This window comes from Erinaceus europaeus, chromosome 2 (assembly GCF_950295315.1).
Source record: "Erinaceus europaeus chromosome 2, mEriEur2.1, whole genome shotgun sequence".
Lineage (NCBI taxonomy): Eukaryota > Metazoa > Chordata > Mammalia > Eulipotyphla > Erinaceidae > Erinaceus > Erinaceus europaeus.
In genome coordinates, this window is record NC_080163.1 from 9,192,628 (window position 1) to 9,210,477 (window position 17,850).

The 17,850-nt window shown below is 49.6% G+C and overlaps 1 protein-coding gene across 2 annotated transcripts; it reads right to left on the minus strand.

Annotated features, from left to right (window-relative positions):
• Window positions 1–1,704: 1,704 nt before the first annotated feature.
• LOC103127836 (zinc finger protein 501-like) lies at window positions 1,705–17,850 on the minus strand. Of its 2 annotated transcripts, none has more exons than XM_060176735.1 (5): window positions 17,714–17,850; window positions 11,385–11,451; window positions 7,119–7,303; window positions 4,381–4,502; window positions 1,705–3,077 (listed from the first exon to the last, which is right to left on the minus strand). In XM_060176735.1, the coding sequence occupies exons 4-5, from the start codon at window positions 4,412–4,414 to the stop codon at window positions 1,783–1,785; spliced, it is 1,329 nt and encodes a 442-aa protein (XP_060032718.1). In that variant the 5' UTR covers window positions 4,415–4,502; window positions 7,119–7,303; window positions 11,385–11,451; window positions 17,714–17,850; the 3' UTR covers window positions 1,705–1,782. The 2 variants fall into 2 exon arrangements, with proteins under 2 accessions (XP_060032718.1, XP_016050563.1); XM_016195077.2 differs by having other exon boundaries at window positions 4,381–4,507.

Here is a 17,850-nt window from a genome sequence, read left to right on the forward strand (position 1 = left end):
CAGAGAGGGGGAGAGATAGACACCTGGGTGGGGGAAATAGCATAATGGTTATGCAAACAGACTCTCATGCCTAAGGCTCCTAAGTCCCGGGTTCAATCCCCTGCACCACCATAAACCAGAGCTGAGCAGTGCTCTGGTGATTCTGTCTCTCTCTGCATCTCTCTCAAAAATGAAATAAAAATATTTTTTAAAAAAAGATAGTTACACATGTACAAACTATTGTATTTTACTGTTGACTGTAAACCATTAATCCCAATAAAGAAATTATTTTTAAAAAATAAAAAATAACAGTAATAACTTGTCAGTGTTTCCAAGGGAAAACATACCAAATTATCTTACTGCTTTATTTTTTCCTGTAAGTTATTAAAATATTAAATATTAAAGTGTATCACACTTAAAAAAAAAAAAGACACCTGCAGACCTGCTTCACCACTTGTGAAGCTACTACCCCCCTGCAGGTGGGGAGCTGGGGGCTCAAACTGGGATCTTTCACCAGTCCTTGCGCTTTACACCACATGCATTTAACCCACTGCGCCACCACCAGAACCCCCAAAACAGCTTTATTTTCCTATGGCTTTGACTACAAGGAGATTACAGGTTGGAGTAGACACATCCTCCTTGCACAGTCAGTCTGAGAACTGTGGACACTGTGTTTAGAAGAGGCACATCCTCTCTACTTGTAGCTTCTCCTCCAGTGTGTATTAATCACCCCGTGTCTAGATGTGGTTTCATCCTGGCCCCTGCAGTTTTACAACCAAACACAAAATAAACTTGCCCTCTAGATAAAAAGGGACGTGATTCCTGTACAATACCCAGGGAACAGACTTCCTGCAATGATGATCAGCATTTTGTAGCATCGTAGGGAAAGGAAACCAATCTATACTTCTCAAGGAAGCTCTACAGGATAATTACCACATCATGTCATAGCCTGTCATGACAACCCTCCCTCAGTATGACGTGTGGCTCCACAATAATCTTCTCATTGCAGCCCAGGAGGTGGCACAGTGGGAAGCAGTGAACTCAAGAAAGAGGTCTAGAGTTCAACCCATGACATCGAATGGGTACAAGTGAAGTTCTACCCTTCCCCTTATATGAATATATCTTTTAATTAAAAAAAATCTTGCCATCGAGGCTACTGATTAGGACCCAAAGCCTCACTGCCTCTCCTAGAAGGACCTTTGCCACAATGCAAGCTGGGCCCACACCATAAAGATCAACATTCTTGTCAAGCTGCCAGCAGTACCCACACTGATCCTGGCCAAAACCGGGTCTGAAATAATGGCACCCTGAAGACTTAGTCTTGGTGCTCCAGAAAATGATAAAAGAACAGAAATATCTGCTTCCTCTGGTTCCACTAGGGTAAGAGGGTAACACACACTGACAAGGCTCTGCCTGGAGGCAGAAGTGAGATAGAAAGTAGCAGGGACTTCATTTGGAGAAGAAAACAAACAGGCTGGCAGCAACAAGACTTTTCAAAGCTCCCACAAGCCTGTAACTCAGGGAACTTCCTATTGCTCAGATGTGTACAGTTCAGCTGCAGACACGGGGCTCTCACACCTAAGCCTACCATACTGAACAAAGAAATATAATGCTCCCTGCAAGTCTAAGGCCTCTTTCCTGTCTGGACTTTTCGGGGCTGAGAAAGGTTAAACCCTGAGCTGAAGGCCTTTCCAAACTTGCTGCATGAATCAAACAAATCTGGGCTTGCATTAAGTTTCATGTTTATTTACATGAATAGACATGAAGGTTTTCCCAGTGTTTGTTTTGTTGTTTGCATTGCTGTTATCTGGTGTGCAATTTTCTGTGTTGAATGATGTGGGAGCTTTGGCTGAATGCTTTTCCACATTCCCCACACTCATACGGCCTTTCTCCTGTATGAACTCGCCGGTGCTGAATCAGGTTGGACTTCTGGCTAAAGGATTTCTCGCACTCGCTGCACTGAAAGGGTCTGGCTCCAGTGTGGGTCCTCTGGTGCTGGTTGAGAGTGGAGCTGTGGCTGAAGGACTTGCCACACTCACTGCACTCATATGGCCTTTCTCCAGTGTGGATCCGCAGGTGCTGGAGAAGTTTGCATTTGTAGCTGAAAGTCTTTCCACATTCACTGCACTTGTACGGTCTCGTTCCACTGTGGATTTTCTGGTGCTGGATGAGGTTGGAGCTCTGGCTAAAGGAGTTGCCACACTCAGCACATTTGTACGGCCTGACCCCACTGTGCACCCTCTGGTGCTTAATGAGTGTGGAACTGTAGCTAAAGGCTTTCCCACACTCGCTACACTCATATGGCTTCACTCTCATGTGGGTTTGCAGGTGCTGGACAAGTCTGAACTTGTAGGTGAAAGCTTTGCCGCATTCACTGCATATGTAAGGCCTGGCCCCATTGTGGATTCTCTGGTGCTGAAGGAGCTTGAAACTTTGGTTGAAGGATCGCCCACAATCACTGCACTCGTAAGAGGGTGTGCCTGTGTCCTCTGCCGGACAGCTACTGAGGGCAGAGCTCTGGCTGAAGGGCTTCTCACCGTCATCACAGCCACCACCACCACCGCAGTAACGCTCTCCAGAGTGAGGCTGCGGGTCCTGAAATGGCTTGTGTTCGCAGCTGAAGCAGTCGCCATACTCACTGCACTTGTGATCACACCTCCCACTGTGGGGGGCCTCCCCACACTGCAGGCTGCTGTGTGACTTGGTCCCTTTAAGAGTGGCCTGGTGCTGGAGAAGGCCCAGCATCGCCAGGATGTCCTTCCCAACGTCCCCACAGGTGAAGGGCTTCTCCAGCACATGGAACTGGAAGCCCGTCACCAGTGAGGTCCTGTCTATGTCCCTCTGGAATGGCTTTTTCTCTTCACTGTGTTTCTGGTGCTGGTGAAGGTGCGGACTGAACCAGAACTGCTTCCCACATGCTTCACAGATGTAGGCTTTCTGTCCAGAGTGCAGTCCTGGGTAGTCAGTCAGGTACAGGGTGTCTCTCTCAACCAGGATACACTTTTCACAGGAGGAAGCAGTTTTGCCCAGAGGCATTTTTTCTACAGAAACAGTCTGCACAGAAAGTCTCTCTTCATCCTCCATTCCAAACCAGCAACCTGCAAGTAAAGAAATGCTGGTGAAGGCAAGTCGCCTGGCGGGGCGAGGCAGCCCTGTCACAAGGGCAACACTGACACAGGGTCCACTGCGTCGTTTACAAGACAAAGGACGTGAGAACCAGGCTGATAAATGGGCTGCTTGGCAACAGGTATCAAGAGTGACACAGGAAGAGGCAGGGTCTCCAGTTCATTCTCCCACGGTGATGGTGGTGTGGGAATGCTGTGTGGGAGGCTGTGCCTAGACCTCAGGAAAAGTCAGCTACAACTGACTAGACCATGTCTCAAGAATAAGCACATGTGTACTCCTTGCACAAGCTTGTGCGGGTTCTGGAATATTAACTGAGAGGAACCAGTAGAGAAAAGGTGAAATGTGGGGGAACAACTGTGAGGAGAGTGGTCCTGGGGGTGGTGCAGTGAATAGAGCACTGGACTCTCAAGCACGAGGTCCCAAGTTCAAACCCCAGCAGCTCATGTACCAGAGTGATTTCTGGTTCTTTCTCTCTTTCCTCCTATCTTTCTCATAAATAAATAAAATATAAAAAAAGAAAAAGAAAAAAAAATGTGAACACAGTCAGAAAGTAGATGAGAGAGAGAGAAATAGAAGCAGTACCAAGAATGGGGAAGGAAAGGTAGCAATGAGGTGGCATGGCAGACAGGGGACAGGTTCATGACGGGAACCCAGCCTGACCCTCCCAGCTGCCACCCACCAGGGTCAGTTACTCAGCCCAGCCTGGGAAGCACCCAGGACTCTCGTCCCTAATCCACAGATGAACCACCACTTGGGAACTGCATGTCCTGAGCAAGGATACAGCAAGTGAGGGGCTGGTCCTGACCTAGAGCACATGTTAAAACATGTGCCAAACACTGGGTTAAAACCAAGCCCAAACACTGCAAAAAGAACCTCACGAGAGTATCTTAGAAGAACTGTCCAAGGTGCCCCAAATAGCCACCTGACCAGTGAGGGCAGCTTCTGGCAGCAAGGCAAACAGAACCCTGGGTACAGATGCCAAGGCCTGGACTCGGTCAACCAGCCAGGGAGAAGGAGAGAGAAAGCAAGGCACGATCTACCAAGCTCACTTGCGACTCGGAGTGCTTTCCCATGAAGCTTCAGGGCAGCAGACTCGGGGACTGCAGGCCTGAGAAGTGGGCAGTCTCAGGCCAACCTGACCAACCATAGTGCCTGCCCAGAGAGCTGGGAAAGAAAGGGCACCTGTGTCCTGAGTGGGACAACCACATGACCCAAGAAGAAAGGCAAAGGAGTAGAGTCTAGCCTGGGGCACCAGGGTGAGTGTGAGGGTCTTACCCAGTGAGGTCACGAGCGCAAAGTTGTCCAGCATCACATCGTGGTACAGGCATCTCTGAGCCTCATCAAGGAGACCCCACTCCTCCCAGGAGAAGTACACAACCACGTCTTCAAAGGTCACACTATCCTGCCATGATGGGGAGAGATGAAACCACAAGCAGCCCCTCTCTCGAGGACCACATTCCACCCCTCCCCCCAACTTCAGCCCCGTGCTCATCTTCCTCCAAGGCTCCCCAATTAAGGAGTCAGCATGCCCTGGTACCACTGGTGTCACCCTCACCTCATGGCTCCACTAATGACTGGTCGTGCCTCAATGGGGGGGCCTGCTCTGACACACCTCACCAGTCCTGACCAGACAGACAGCTCCCGGAGATACTATGGAGTGAACCTGTACTCTTGGATACCTGGTAAAGAAAGGTCAAGGGACCATCCGTTCACTCCAGGAGTGTCTCCCCATGTCACACATCCTATGATGGACACAGCAGTGGGGAAATGAAACAAGGCCACCACAGGACTGCCAGAGTCCCCTGTGAAGGCTCCCTCTTAGCCTGAGACCCAAGGTCAGCTTCCTCCCCTGTGTGACACTTCCTGTCCTCTCTCCAGTTACAGCTTCTCTTTCCTTCACCCCTTACTCAAAGTCCAGCCTCAGTGGTCCTCTCTCTGGGTGTTGGTTCAGGAAGCTATAGCAAAGTCTCACATGCTACACAGCATAACAAAAAAAAACTTTTCCTGATATTGAAAAGAAAGCCTCCTAATTAAGGTGTCAGTAGAGTTGGTTTCTTTTGTGGTAACTTTCCTGGTCCCATAAGGGTGGCTGTCATCTCCCTCTGAATCCTGGTCTCTGTGTGTCTACGTACTTCCCCAGATTCCTTTAAGGTTTCAGATGGACACCACTACACTGGAGCTGCCCCAGTGCCATGGCATTCCCATGGGGCATTGGGCCTGACCACAGGCTGCCAGTGTGGCAAGGCACACACCCCGCGAGGGGAGCTGGCTTCTGGTCAACACCCCCCATTGCCTATTCCTATAAGGACACATATCTCACAGGATCCGGGCCTGATTTCAACTAACTCTCTCTTTGAAGATCTGTCTCCAGCTGCCAAGAAAGTGGTTCAGTGAGGAGACCGCTGGATATTCGTCTGTGAGGGCCAGGCTTGATCTCTGGCACTGCATAAGACAGAGAAATGCTCTGGTCTGTTTCTCTCATTATCACCATCATCATCATCTCCAAATGCAATCACCTCCTGAGATACTAGGGATTAACACTTTAACACAAAGACTTCGAGGAACAGATCTCAGCCTTTGACGCCCAGTGGGTGGTTCATTTGCCCTGAGCTCATGGGCCGACCTGACTGAAGTACCCCAGACTCCAGAAAAGGTCCTCATCCAATTCTGGTGAGTCCAGTGACAGTGACTGAGCAGGAGCCTCAACCTCAGTTGCTCTCATGTCTCTCTCTCAGGTCCACTCTTCCCTTGGAAGCCCTGGCACCTGCCAGTCACTACACCAGCTCAACCTCACTTTGCGGCTACCTCTTGATGGATAACATCCTCAACCAGGTGAATGCTAGGCCTGTTGACAACTTCATCATGACAATTCCCCTTTGATATAAAACTACACACTGTCCACAGCCTGCCACTGGCCAGATGGGTCTAAAGTGGAACCCTGCCTCCAATGTCCAGGGCTACACATCCTGCTGCTCACATGAGCCCTCCATTGTGTTTCTGAAACATGTCAGACTCTCAACATGACCAAAACCAAAACTGAAACCATCAATGAAAGTTGCTCCTACTACTGACTTTTGACTCCAACTGCAAGTTACAAAAACTCTGGAAGTCACCCTGACAACTTCTATTCCCGCCATCATTCTACCCCTAAAAACTCAACTGGCTTTACCTTGGAAATAATGTTATGTTTCAGCCTGGAGAAAAGGAGAATACAGTGGCCACTATCTTCTATGAATCCAAAATCAAGTAACTTCTACCTCTGTACTGTAAACGTAGAGCCATCTCCCCTGAACTGACTAGGGTAGCTTCCTCCCTCGTTCTCCCCATCTGTTCTCCCTTGACATGAGCAGAACACCTCCATCTTGTTATGATCCAAACCTGCCTTAGCTCCCGTCACCTCCAGAAAAGAGGCTTGGCCATGCCTCCTGCACCTTTCTGTTGTTGCTGTCAGAAGGAGTCACACTACCCTCAACTCAACAAGTGAAGCTTCTATCTTCAAACACTTTGTACAGACTGGCACTCATGCCCACAACACCCTCGTATTACCGATGACCAAGACAGGGGATGCCTCCGCATCACCACCAGCCTGGTCTGGACCTTTTCCAGAGCCCTCAGACACCCTCTGCTTACTGTGACAGCATCGAACCAGTGGGCAGAGATGACCCAAGAGAGGCAGGTGGCAACAGTGGGTGTCCCCTGTGCCTCCACCCAGTGGTAGCCAAAGACTGAATCCCTTGGGCGAAGTGTCTCAACTCTGCGATTCAGCCCTTGGCGCTGACTCTTGCCAACTGTGCCACCTGCAGTGACCCAAGCTACAGTCTCTAATCTGCTCTTCCTTTATACCACCTCCTGGGAGAATTTTAGTCATGCCTTGCTGGAGAATTGCTTCTGCCAACTTGGTCTCAACAGGCAAGTCCATCTCAGTGTGAATAAAGATGCTCACAGGGTCACGGACCTTACCCACAACTTTTTCCTCAGAGTTACCCCCACAGGCCCTGGGGATGGCTGTTTACCTGAGCTGGATCCTTCCGTGCAGTGGCCGCCATTGGATTCTGAAAAGTGGGGCAGACTCAAGAGAGGCCCCGGGCTTCAGGTCACCTCTGTGCAGTAGGGACAACCGCTCCCACACCTTCTCGATTCGATTCCGTCACCTTGGTTCGGATCCCTTGCTCTGCAGATGGTGATCCAGCAAAAAGACCTGAGGGCCGTCAAAGTGATCACCAGGCTGAGGATGCTGGAAGTCCCGCCCCAATGTGATAGTATGCATAGAAAAACCCCTTTGCTGGACCTTAACAGGCTCAGAGCTGACACGAGTAGGTCACTGTGGTTCTGTAAGCTCCACACTGGACCTTCTGCAACAAACAGCAATGGGAACTGGAGTCCTGGCTCCAGGCATTGGGGGGGGGGGGGGGCGGAGCCTTAGTCCTAAAAAGGGCCTCACCCACTTCCAGGGGTTTGCCTGCAACTGATGACTTGTGTTGAGGCATTTCACACTCCCTGCTTTTCAGTAAGCTCTCACTGTCTCAGAAGTTACAGGGATCACTGCTAAAGGCAGCACTTGCAAATAAAGTAACATCCCATGGAGTCACACAGTATGTGACGTACAGCTGAGAACTGACTGTTCTGCACAATCACTCAGTCCTGAAGCAAGAAGTGCATTCAGCATAGTGCTCAGGGAAAAGCAAAGCCTTTTGAGTGGTGTACTGCATCAAAGCAAAGGACCATGGGCAGTAAGGGAGAGTGAGACAGAAAGGAACTTTGGGGTCCTGATGCATAATGAAATTATGCGCATGTTGTGGTCCAGGAGGTGGCACAGTGAATAGTGTTGGACTCTCAAGCATGAGGTCCTGAGTTCAATCCCTGGCATCACATGTGTGGTTCTCTCTTTACTCCTATCCCTTTCGTTAATAAATGAATATATATATATATTATCTTTAAAAAATGAAATTATATTCATGTCTCAATGACTGCACTGTAAAGCATTAACCCTCTCAATAAAAAGAAAAAGAAAAAAGGGAAGAAAGTAGGCCTTTGAGTACATTGCAAACAATGTCCTAGTTTTCCCCACAGGTTATGCCCCAGACTTTTCCAACACCTGAAGGCAACTGTACTGTGCATGTTGTCTGGTTTCCTAATCACTCACAGAGGTAGTATGAGTCAGACACTGTCAGTTTCACAGCCAGGACACAGGACACACTCAGAGAAAAGTGATTCTACAGCTCAATGTGAGGCTTACTTCACACGGCGACAAACCGTGGATTCTTGATAGCTATGGATTAAAATGTAAAGTTCACATCACATCCCCCACCCCCGTTTTTACCAACCGATGTATAATCATGGCCACACAAACACTGGTGGTGCTCACTAGTTAACGTGGCTTTTGAAAATGACCTTTGTTTTTGTTTTCATTATTTTGTTGACGTAGCACCCACTCAACCAGTGTAAGGAGATATTTATGCAGGGCTGGATGTGGAAATACAGAAGGCCTGAGCACCAACCGTGTCTCACTCCTAGAGTGAGGCAGTCAGTTCTCAGTCCCGATGGCAAGTAAAAGAAAGCAGCAAATAAAACCCGTGTGTTGTATCTACTCAGGAAGTTTAAGCAGATGAAGGTAGTCTTCACTCTGTAAAAATCACCCTGTAATCGCAGTTTGCTGATCTGCACAAAGACATCACCTGACATGAAAAATGTCAGCCAGGAAATGGAGGGGGCAGCAGAGGACAACTCCAGCACACACAAAGGCTATCTCCAAAATACATGACTTCTTGAGAAGACACAACAGGTGCATCAAGGGTACTTTCTAGGCTATGAGCAGACGTTGCAGAGATGCTAATTTTCTAGTGGGAGCAATTCAACAGGTCCACTACTTCACGTAATAGAGACCTATTCAAGGGACTCTCTAGAGAAGTCACTACACGCTTATGTATGGCATATAAAGAATTAACAGCTTAGAAAAGACATGAAGGGTCTCAACTCATTAGGTAACAGAATCTCACTGAATAGCTATGCCTCCGACATGAGCAGTCGTGTTTCCAGTAAATTAAAGGCAAATGCCTACAGAGTATCACAGCACCACTCCAACATGAGGGTTATTCTGAGCTGCAGACACAAGACAATCAGCAATGCAGCAAGAAGGCTTCCGAGAGGGCAACTTACCTGGCTGAGAGCAGAAGCGTTTACAACACGAGGACTATAAATACTCCTGCTTGGAGGAGCGTCGTGGCCATGAAGACAAAAAACACTGGAGCTGCGGAGCCCCTGCACATAGCCCTCTAGATCCAGTGATTCCATTACCTTTATCTTTTGACCAGAGCACTGCTCAGTTCTGATAATGGTGCCGTGTGCACGCCGGGTGTTGGGTCTGTTTCACACAACACTGTACTATCTCCCTGCCCTGGTTTTTGTTTGTGTTTATTTTGCCACCAGGCTTATCCCTGGGGCTCGATGCCTGCAGAATGACTCCACCTGGGGCTGGGAGGGGGACTGTTAAATAGAGACAGATACCTGCAGCACTGACCCACCGATCCTGAAGTTTCCCTTCTGCAGGTGGGGACCAGGGACTTGAACCTGAGTCCTGATCCATGTTAACCTGTGTGCTCTCCCAGGTACATAACCCCCAGCCCTGTCCAGGAGTACTTTATGCTTTTCCACAGCTTACAGCGCTTGGAGCTTTAAAATCCCCTCACATCTTTATAATGTAAACTCCTTGTTCTTTTATTTTGATGCAATAAAAGGCTAAATCTTAAAGACATCATTCAGTGACTCATTACTGAGTTCTTCCAAGTGGGTGAATCACTCAGTTATCAGCACACTGCCTCTTGTTAATCTCCCTTTGATAAATCTCATCTCCAGAACCTAGACGCATGGAAAGGGATTTTTTTTTTCTTCCGCTACAAGAGCAACATAATTTATTTGACATGACTTACCATCCATAGAATGATTCATCAATTTAGAATCAGCAATCCATGCCACCTAAGTGTACTAGATGAAAAGGCTACTAAGAATTTAGAGATTCTGGGAGTCAGGCGGTGGCGCAGCGGGTTAAGCGCAAGGACCGGCGTAAGGATCCCGGTTCGAGCCCCTGGTTCCCCACCTGCAGGGGAGTCTCTTCACAGGTGGTGAAGCAGGTCTGCAGGTGTCTGTCTTTCTCTCTCCCCTCTGTCTTCCCCTCCTCTCTCCATTTCTCTCTGTCCAACAACAACGACATCAATACCACAACAATGTTAAACAACAAGGGCAACAAAAGGGAAAATAAATAAATATTTAAAAAAAAAAAAAGAATTTAGAGATTCTGCTCAAAGGCCATGTGCATCCCCTCAATTCAATGAATCCCTCAGTTCATTTTTCCTCCATTTGAAACATTCTTCAGTCATTATGGTTCAAAAATAAAAGCCTTAAAGCCGGCTTAGAATCTAAATCAACATCAGTCAGAGTTATGGTTCAGATGCAGAGTGTAAGCCTTGCATGAATCAGGACCTGCACAGTCTGGTCCAGGCACAGAAAAAATTTATTCAAATCACCACTGTCAGTTCCTTGAACATGACGGTAGAGGACCCAGTGGAGGTTGGATTGTTATGTGGAAAACTGGGAAATGTTACGCATGTATGAGCTATTATATTTTACTGTCAACTGTAAGCCATTAATTCCCCAATAAAGAAATTTTTTTAAAAAATCACCACTGAACTCTTAAGACAAACCCTCACGTTCTGAAAAAAGCCAGACGTAATATTCTCTCGGCAAATTCTCTGTAGTGATATTACCCAATTTCAGAGCAACATCTTAGAGTAGTTACTTATACAGTAATTTCTTTCGTATCCTACAAGAGCATGCTAGCACAACACTGAAAGTCAAATTCCAAGACTTATGGAAATAAGTTCTAAGAGGTAAACCAGGCTGGGGAAATAGCATAATGGTGATGCAAAAAAAAAAAAAAAAAACTTTCATGCCTGTGGGTCTTGAAGTTCCAGGTTTAATCCCTAACACCACTATCAACCAAAGCTGAGTAGTGCTCTAGTGAAGACAAAAAAAAAGACTGTAAAGTTGAAAAAAGATTAAACATTCTAAAGGGAACTTGGAGTCCAGAGATTTTTATATGGAAAAGAAGATATTTTTGATATTTTCCTTGTCTGTCAGGCAAAAAAAAAAAAGGACTGGGAGGCAGCATTGTCCCTGAAAATGAGTACAAAAGATGAAAAACTCAAGAAACACTACACGAGATGAGTTCAGGGTTGTCCCAAAAGTCAAAACAGAAACAAGCAAAAGGAGTCAAATGTGCTCACCAGGATCAGAACAGTACACAGGATTCTGGCTTCTTGGGAAAGAACATACAGGACTTGCTGCTCCTATCTGTGAACAGAGATGACGGTGCCATCAGCCCAAACACATCATACCACTTTCAAAGATGCCAGCTTAAGTAGTCCCTGAGACTCCCAGCCCGTCTGAACTATCTCAGGAAAATATGCGTGCATTTTGTTTCCAGACTAACTGATTGATTGACTGATTATGATTTTTACCAGAACACTGCTCAGCTGTAGTTTATGGTGGTGCGGAGATTGAACATCCAATTATGGAGCCTCAGAAAGGACAACATCTTTACATAACCACTGTGCTATCTACCCGCAGCCAGATTTATTGTACTGCTCAGCAAGGAAATTCTCAGTCTCATAGGAGTGTTGATACAGCCAAGAGTTTCAGGATCCAGAAAAGGAAGCAGCAGAAGTCGACGTACTTTGGGGATGAAAGTTTAAGAGCCAACAACAGAAACATGAGCAAAGCTTCGTGGCCTAAAACTACTCAGGACTTGCAGGGGGGAAAGCCCACGTCCATCCTGTGAAATACAGGTATGCATCTAGCACTGCTCAGTTCAAAAGCTGCCATTGATAAGTCTTTGAAAACACACACACACACACCCAGGAGATGGTGGGAGTCTTAGTATATAAAACAGAATATAATTAAAAGACTCATGACTGAGGCTCTAGTGTCCCAGGTTCAATTCCCAGGTGCTCTGGTAAAAAGATAAAATAAAAAGTAAATAAATAAGAAAAGAATTACTGGGAGTCAAGCAGTAGCGCAGCGGTTAAGCGCACGTAGTGCAAAGCGGGTTCGAGCCCCCGGCTCCCCACCTGCGGGGGGAACTGCTTCACAAGCGGTGAAGCAGGTCTGCAGGTGTCTATCTTTCTCTCCCCGTCTTGCCCTCCTCTCTCCATTTCTCTCTGTCCTATCCAACGACAACATCAATAACAACTACAACAATAAAATAGCAAGGGCAACAAAAGGAATAAATCAATAAAATATTTTTAAAAAGAAAAAAGAATTACTTAAATCTTAAAAATAATAATAATAAAATTAAAAGAGATAAACAGATAGGGTGGGGGGGGTGGAAGACTCAGGAGCAGAGAGCATGCTTCACATGTGTGTGGCCCTGGGTTCAATGCCTGGAACACAGGAAATCCCCTTTACTCACGAGGTCAAAGGTGCCCCAGTCCCTCAGACAGCTCCAGCGTGACAAGCACTCTGGTTCCCCAGCCTGGACGCTCTCCTAGGCACCTGCAAAGGTCTTTATGGGGCTCATTACACAGACATGACAGAAGAGATCACTGGCAAGGGAACTGAGAGCCTCACTGGCCCCTCTCCACTCCCAGAAAAATCAAGGGGTAGGGCTGAAAAGGTCCACCCACTATTTGTGCTGGTTTCCCTGGCAGCCAGGCCTGGCTTACTCAGTATTATGACAAGAGAAATGTTCACTCTAATCACTCAGGAAATCCCAAGGCTAGGGAGAGCAATGAAGCGAAAAATAAACCAATAAAATGCTGCCACTGCACTAACAGCTCAGGGAATATTCAGTTTGGGAAGCTGTGGGTAAAAGGCAAACATACAAGAGCAATACCACGTGATCCACTGAAAACACACACGTATACACAAGTAGTGGAGAAACTTAACCAACATTTTGATTTCCTGGCATCGCCAAAAGTTTTAGTCAAGAATTACCACCCTGGGGAGAATACAGGTCCATGAAAGATGATGAATGACATAGTGGGGGTTGTATTGTTAAATGGGAAACTGGGGAATGTTATACATGTACAAACTATTGTATTTACTGTTGAATGTAAAACATTAATTCCCCAATAAAGAAATAAATTATTAAAAAAAAAAAAAAAGAATTACCACTCAGGGCTGGGGAGACAGCATCATCATTCTGCAAAAAAAAAAAAAAAAATTCATGCCTGAGTCTCTGAGGTCCCATGTTCAGTCCCCAGCACCACCATCAGTCAGAGCTGGGCAGGGCTCTGGGCTCTCTCTACCTTTCACTTTCTGGTCTCCTTCTCTAGACACATCTGGTTGAGCACACGTTACAGTGCACAAGGACCTGGGTTCGAGCCCCTGGTCCCCACATGCAGGGGGAAAGCTTCTCAAGTGGTGAAGCAGAACTGTAGGTGGTCTGTTTCTCTCCCTCTCCCTCTTCCCTTTCGATTTTTGGTTGTCTCTATTCAATAAATGAATAAAGACTGGGGGCCGGGTGGTGGTACACCTGGTTGAGACCCAGGTCTGAGTGCCCGGTCCCCACCTGCAAGGGGAAAGCTTCACGAGTGGTGAAGCAGTGCTGCAGGCGTCTGTCTCTCTTCCTCTCTATCCCCCCCTTTCCTCTTGATTTCTGGCTGTCTCTATCCAATAAGAAAAGATAAAAAAAAAAATTTTAATGAATAAAGACAAAAAAAAAAAAAAGAAAAAAAAGCTTCTTTAAAGTGTTTAAAAGTAATAATAATAAACAACCAGAGAGGGAAGGAAGCTGCTGGAGCATGGACGCAACTTAAGTCCAAAAGCAGAACTTGGCACGTTTTAAGCAATGAATGGCTGGGCTCTTCTGAGAATTCTGAAGAGTTCATATTTAGGATGATTATCAAGGCTGTTCAGGCTAGGTCCTTGCCGATGAATAAGGAGGCAGGTTCTCCTCAGATACAGAACCTAGCAATGCTGGTGGCCTTCCTGACCTGGGATTCCTACTCTCTACAGCAGTGAGAAGTAAGCTGGGGGGTTGGGGGGAGGAGTTGTTAGCATTTGAACTTAAGGGAAAAGGGAGAGGGAGACTGGCATTTCTACTGCTTGGCCTCTGTTGAATGGCCCGCTGCAGCAGGGGCAGGCGTCTGCCATGGCCTGGGTAAGACCGTCTCCCTCCTGGGGTCTAAACCTCACGCCTTCGCCTCCAGGACAGCCAATAGTCTCCTGCTCTTTTCCTAACTCCTTCAATAAAAAAGTAAATGAGGGGGCCAGGTGGTGGTGCACCTGGTTGAATGCGCAAGGACCCAGGTTTGAGTCCCCAGTTTCTACCTACAGAGGAAAAGCTTCACAAGTGGTGAAGCAGTGCTGCAGGTGTCTCTCTGTCTCTCATCCTCTCTATCCCCCACTCCTTGACTTCTGGCTGTCTCTATCCAGTAAATAAATAAAGATTAAAAAAAAAAAAAAGGGAGTCGGGCTGTAGCGCAGCGGGTTAAGTGCAGGTGGTGCAAAGCACAAGGACCGGCATAAGGATCCCGGTTCGAACTCCGGCTCCCCACCTGCAGGGGAGTCACTTCACAGGCGGTAAAGCAGGTCTGCAGGTGTCTGTCTCTCCTCCTCTCTGTCTTCCCCTCCTCTCTCCATTTCTCTCTGTCCTATCCAACAACGACAACTACGACAATAAAACAACAAGGGCAACAAAAGGGAATAAATAAAATAAAATATTAAAAAAAAAAAGGTAAATGAAATAAAAAGGCTTGGGTGGGGGTAGACAGCATAATGGTTCTGCAAAGAGACACTCGTGCTCCAGGCTCCAAAGTCCCAGGTTCAATCCCCCACACTACTGTAAGCCAGAGCTGAACAGTGCTCTGGTAAATAATAATAATAGTAGACAGTGCACAAGAAACTGGTCGCCACCTGCAGGGGGAAAGCTTTGCAAGTGGTGAAGCAGATCTACAGGTACCTCTCTGTCTCTCTCCCTCCCTATCTCCCCTCCTTTCAATTCTGGTTGTCTCTACCCAATAAATAAATGAAGATAATAAAAAATTTTATTTTTTTATTTTTTAAATTACCAGAGCACTGTTCAGTTCTGGTTTATGGTGGTACAGGGGATTGAACCTGGGACTTTGGAGCCTCAGGCATGAGAGCCTCTTTGCATAACCATTATACTATCTACCCTGACTCCTAAAATATTTATTTAAAATATTTATTTGTCATTTCTCTGGAGAAGGTCATGTCATTGGCTAGTAGTGTAACAGACACAGTAGGTAACAAGTTATATGCATTAAAAATCCACTTTGCTGGAGTTGGGAGATAGCGCAGCTGGTTAAGCGCAGGTGGCACAAAGCGCAGGGACCAGCCTAAGGATCCCAGTTTGAGTCCCCGGCTCCCCACCTGCAGGGGAGTCGCTTCACAGGTGGTGAGGCAGGTCTGCAGGTGTCTGTCTTTCTCTCCCCCTCTCTGTCTTCCCCTCCTCTTTCCATTTCTCTCTGATCTATTCAACAAAAAAAAAAATAATAATAATAATAATAATAATAAAAGTAAATCAATAAATTAGCTTTAACTTCCTCCAGGCAGCCAGCTGGCTTTACCCCCAAGGACGTCTGCACCTTGGTACTCCCGACCTGGGGGAATGAGGCCCAGCACACTGCAGCGCGTGTCTCCACTTTCCTGGATGAATCTAAAGTCCCTTTCTTTTCCTGGATGAATCTAAAGTCCCTTCCTCAATTCCGGAGCTGATGTGTGTGTGACAGACAACACCCGGCTCCAGACCCCGGGCAGGGCTTTCTCCGAGGTGCTGGGGGGCCGGAGACAGGGAAACACCTTGGGGACACCAGGGGCAGGTCGCCAGCACAGCCCCTGCACAGGGACCCCGGGGCCGCTGCTCTTTGCGCTGTTGCCACAGGCTGAGCCCGGGGGTGCCGCCTCTCAGTGTGGGGTCCCCAGTGGGTGCAGGCTCCGTGTGTGGGGTCCCCAGTGGGTGCAGGCTCCATGTGTGGGGTCCCAGTGGGTGCAGGCTCCGTGTGTGGGGTCCCCAGTGGGTGCAGGCTCCGTGTGTGGGGTCCCCAGTGGGTGCAGGCTCCGTGTGTGGGGTCCCCCGTGGGTGCAGGCTCCGTGTGTGGGGTCCCCAATGGGTGCCGGCTCCCGTGTGGGGTCCCCAGTGGGTGCAGGCTCCGTGTGTGGGGTCCCCAGTGGGTGCAGACTCCATGTGTGGGGTCCCCAGTGGGTGCAGGCTCCGTGTGTGGGGTCCCCAGTGGGTGCAGGCTCCGTGTGTGGGGTCCCCAGTGGGTGCAGGCTCCGTGTGTGGGGTCCCCCGTGGGTGCAGGCTCCATGTGTGGGGTCCCAGTGGGTGCAGGCTCCGTGTGTGGGGTCCCCAGTGGGTGCAGGCTCCGTGTGTGGGGTCCCCAGTGGGTGCAGGCTCCGTGTGTGGGGTCCCCCGTGGGTGCAGGCTCCGTGTGTGGGGTCCCCAATGGGTGCCGGCTCCCGTGTGGGGTCCCCAGTGGGTGCAGGCTCCGTGTGTGGGGTCCCCAGTGGGTGCAGACTCCATGTGTGGGGTCCCCAGTGGGTGCAGGCTCCGTGTGTGGGGTCCCCAGTGGGTGCAGGCTCCGTGTGTGGGGTCCCCAGTGGGTGCAGGCTCCGTGTGTGGGGTCCCCAGTGGGTGCAGGCTCCGTGTGTGGGGTCCCCCGTGGGTGCAGGCTCCATGTGTGGGGTCCCAGTGGGTGCAGGCTCCATGTGTGGGGTCCCCAGTGGGTGCAGACTCCGTGTGTGGGGTCCCAGTGGGTGCAGACTCCGTGTGTGGGGTCCCCAGTGGGTGCAGGCTCCATGTGTGGGGTCCCCAATGGGTGCAGACTCCATGTGTGGGGTCCCCAGTGGGTGCAGGCTCCATGTGTGGGGTCCCCAGTGGGTGCAGGCTCCGTGTGTGGGGTCCCAGTGGGTGCAGGCTCCGTGTGTGGGGTCCCCAGTGGGTGCAGACTCCGTGTGTGGGGTCCCCCGTGGGTGCAGGCTCCATGTGTGGGGTCCCAGTGGGTGCAGGCTCCATGTGTGGGGTCCCCAGTGGGTGCAGACTCCATGTGTGGGGTCCCCAGTGGGTGCAGGCTCCGTGTGTGGGGTCCCCAGTGGGTGCAGGCTCCGTGTGTGGGGTCCCCAGTGGGTGCAGGCTCCATGTGTGGGGTCCCAGTGGGTGCAGGCTCCATGTGTGGGGTCCCCAGTGGGTGCAGGCTCCATGTGTGGGGTCCCCAGTGGGTGCAGGCTCCGTGTGTGGGGTCCCCCGTGGGTGCAGGCTCCGTGTGTGGGGTCCCAGTGGGTGCAGACTCCGTGTGTGGGGTCCCCAGTGGGTGCAGGCTCCATGTGTGGGGTCCCCAGTGGGTGCAGGCTCCGTGTGTGGGGTCCCCAGTGGGTGCAGGCTCCGTGTGTGGGGTCCCCAGTGGGTGCAGGCTCCGTGTGTGTCCCCAGGTGGGTGCAGGCTCCCGTGTGGGTCCCCAGTGGGTGCAGATCTCCCTCCAGCTCCCGCATCCGCGGCCACAGGCACCCCGCTACACCCCGGAGCCGGCTTGGCGGCTGCAGGCCCCGGGTTCGAGCCCCGGCCCGGTCTCCCGCCACCCTTGGGATCACTCACCGGCCGTCAGCGAGGCGGCCGCCCCTTCCGCCGACCCCGGCGCCGACTGTAACCGCGGCACCGCTGAGCCCCGCTCGCCTTCAGGCGCCCGCCTGGCCGGCCTCTTGGTCGCGGCCGCCCACCCCGTCAACTTCTGC

Coding starts and splice junctions, on each gene's coding strand:
- LOC103127836 (XM_016195077.2), bottom strand. CDS start 7,151: ATGGCGGCCACTGCACGGAAGGATCCAGCTCAG. Junction 4,508..7,118: donor CACGGAAGGATCCAGCTCAG/GTAAACAGCCAT, acceptor CCATCATGGCAG/GATAGTGTGACCTTTGAAGA. Junction 3,078..4,380: donor TGCGCTCGTGACCTCACTGG/GTAAGACCCTCA, acceptor CTTTACTTGCAG/GTTGCTGGTTTGGAATGGAG.